Source organism: Cystoisospora suis (genome assembly GCF_002600585.1).
Source record: "Cystoisospora suis strain Wien I chromosome Unknown contig_13134, whole genome shotgun sequence".
NCBI lineage: Eukaryota > Apicomplexa > Conoidasida > Eucoccidiorida > Sarcocystidae > Cystoisospora > Cystoisospora suis.
In genome coordinates, this window is record NW_027165885.1 from 1 (window position 1) to 259 (window position 259).

The following is a 259-nucleotide window of genomic DNA, read 5'->3' on the forward strand; positions in this document are numbered from 1 at the left end:
AGACTGGCCTACCTGTATGGATTGTCTAATTTGGTTAGGCAGAGAGGCGCGGGCGTCGTAAGGGAGAGGCTTGGATCGATCCTGTCCGTCAAGGGGCGTAAACTTTGTTTGAATGAAAAGAAAATGACGAGGCACATTTCTCTCCTTTAAAAATGACTGAATTCCACTCCCCACACCAGGCTCATTATAATGCTTAGGCTGACATGCTGTACATACACCCCAACAAGAACAACACAACGATCAAAAGAGAGATAGATAG

At 45.6% G+C, this 259-nt stretch overlaps 1 protein-coding gene across 1 annotated transcript in view; it reads right to left on the bottom strand.

Moving 5' to 3' along the window:
* Positions 1-12: 12 nt before the first annotated feature.
* CSUI_011539 (aldo keto reductase family oxidoreductase) overlaps positions 13-259 on the bottom strand; it is a gene marked incomplete at both ends in the record, with an annotated part of 1121 nt that continues 874 nt past the window's right edge. Inside the window, one exon of the mRNA XM_068071637.1 lies at positions 13-206. Within this exon, the coding sequence (XP_067916387.1) occupies positions 13-206 (194 nt within the window). The remainder of the gene's footprint in view (positions 207-259) is intronic.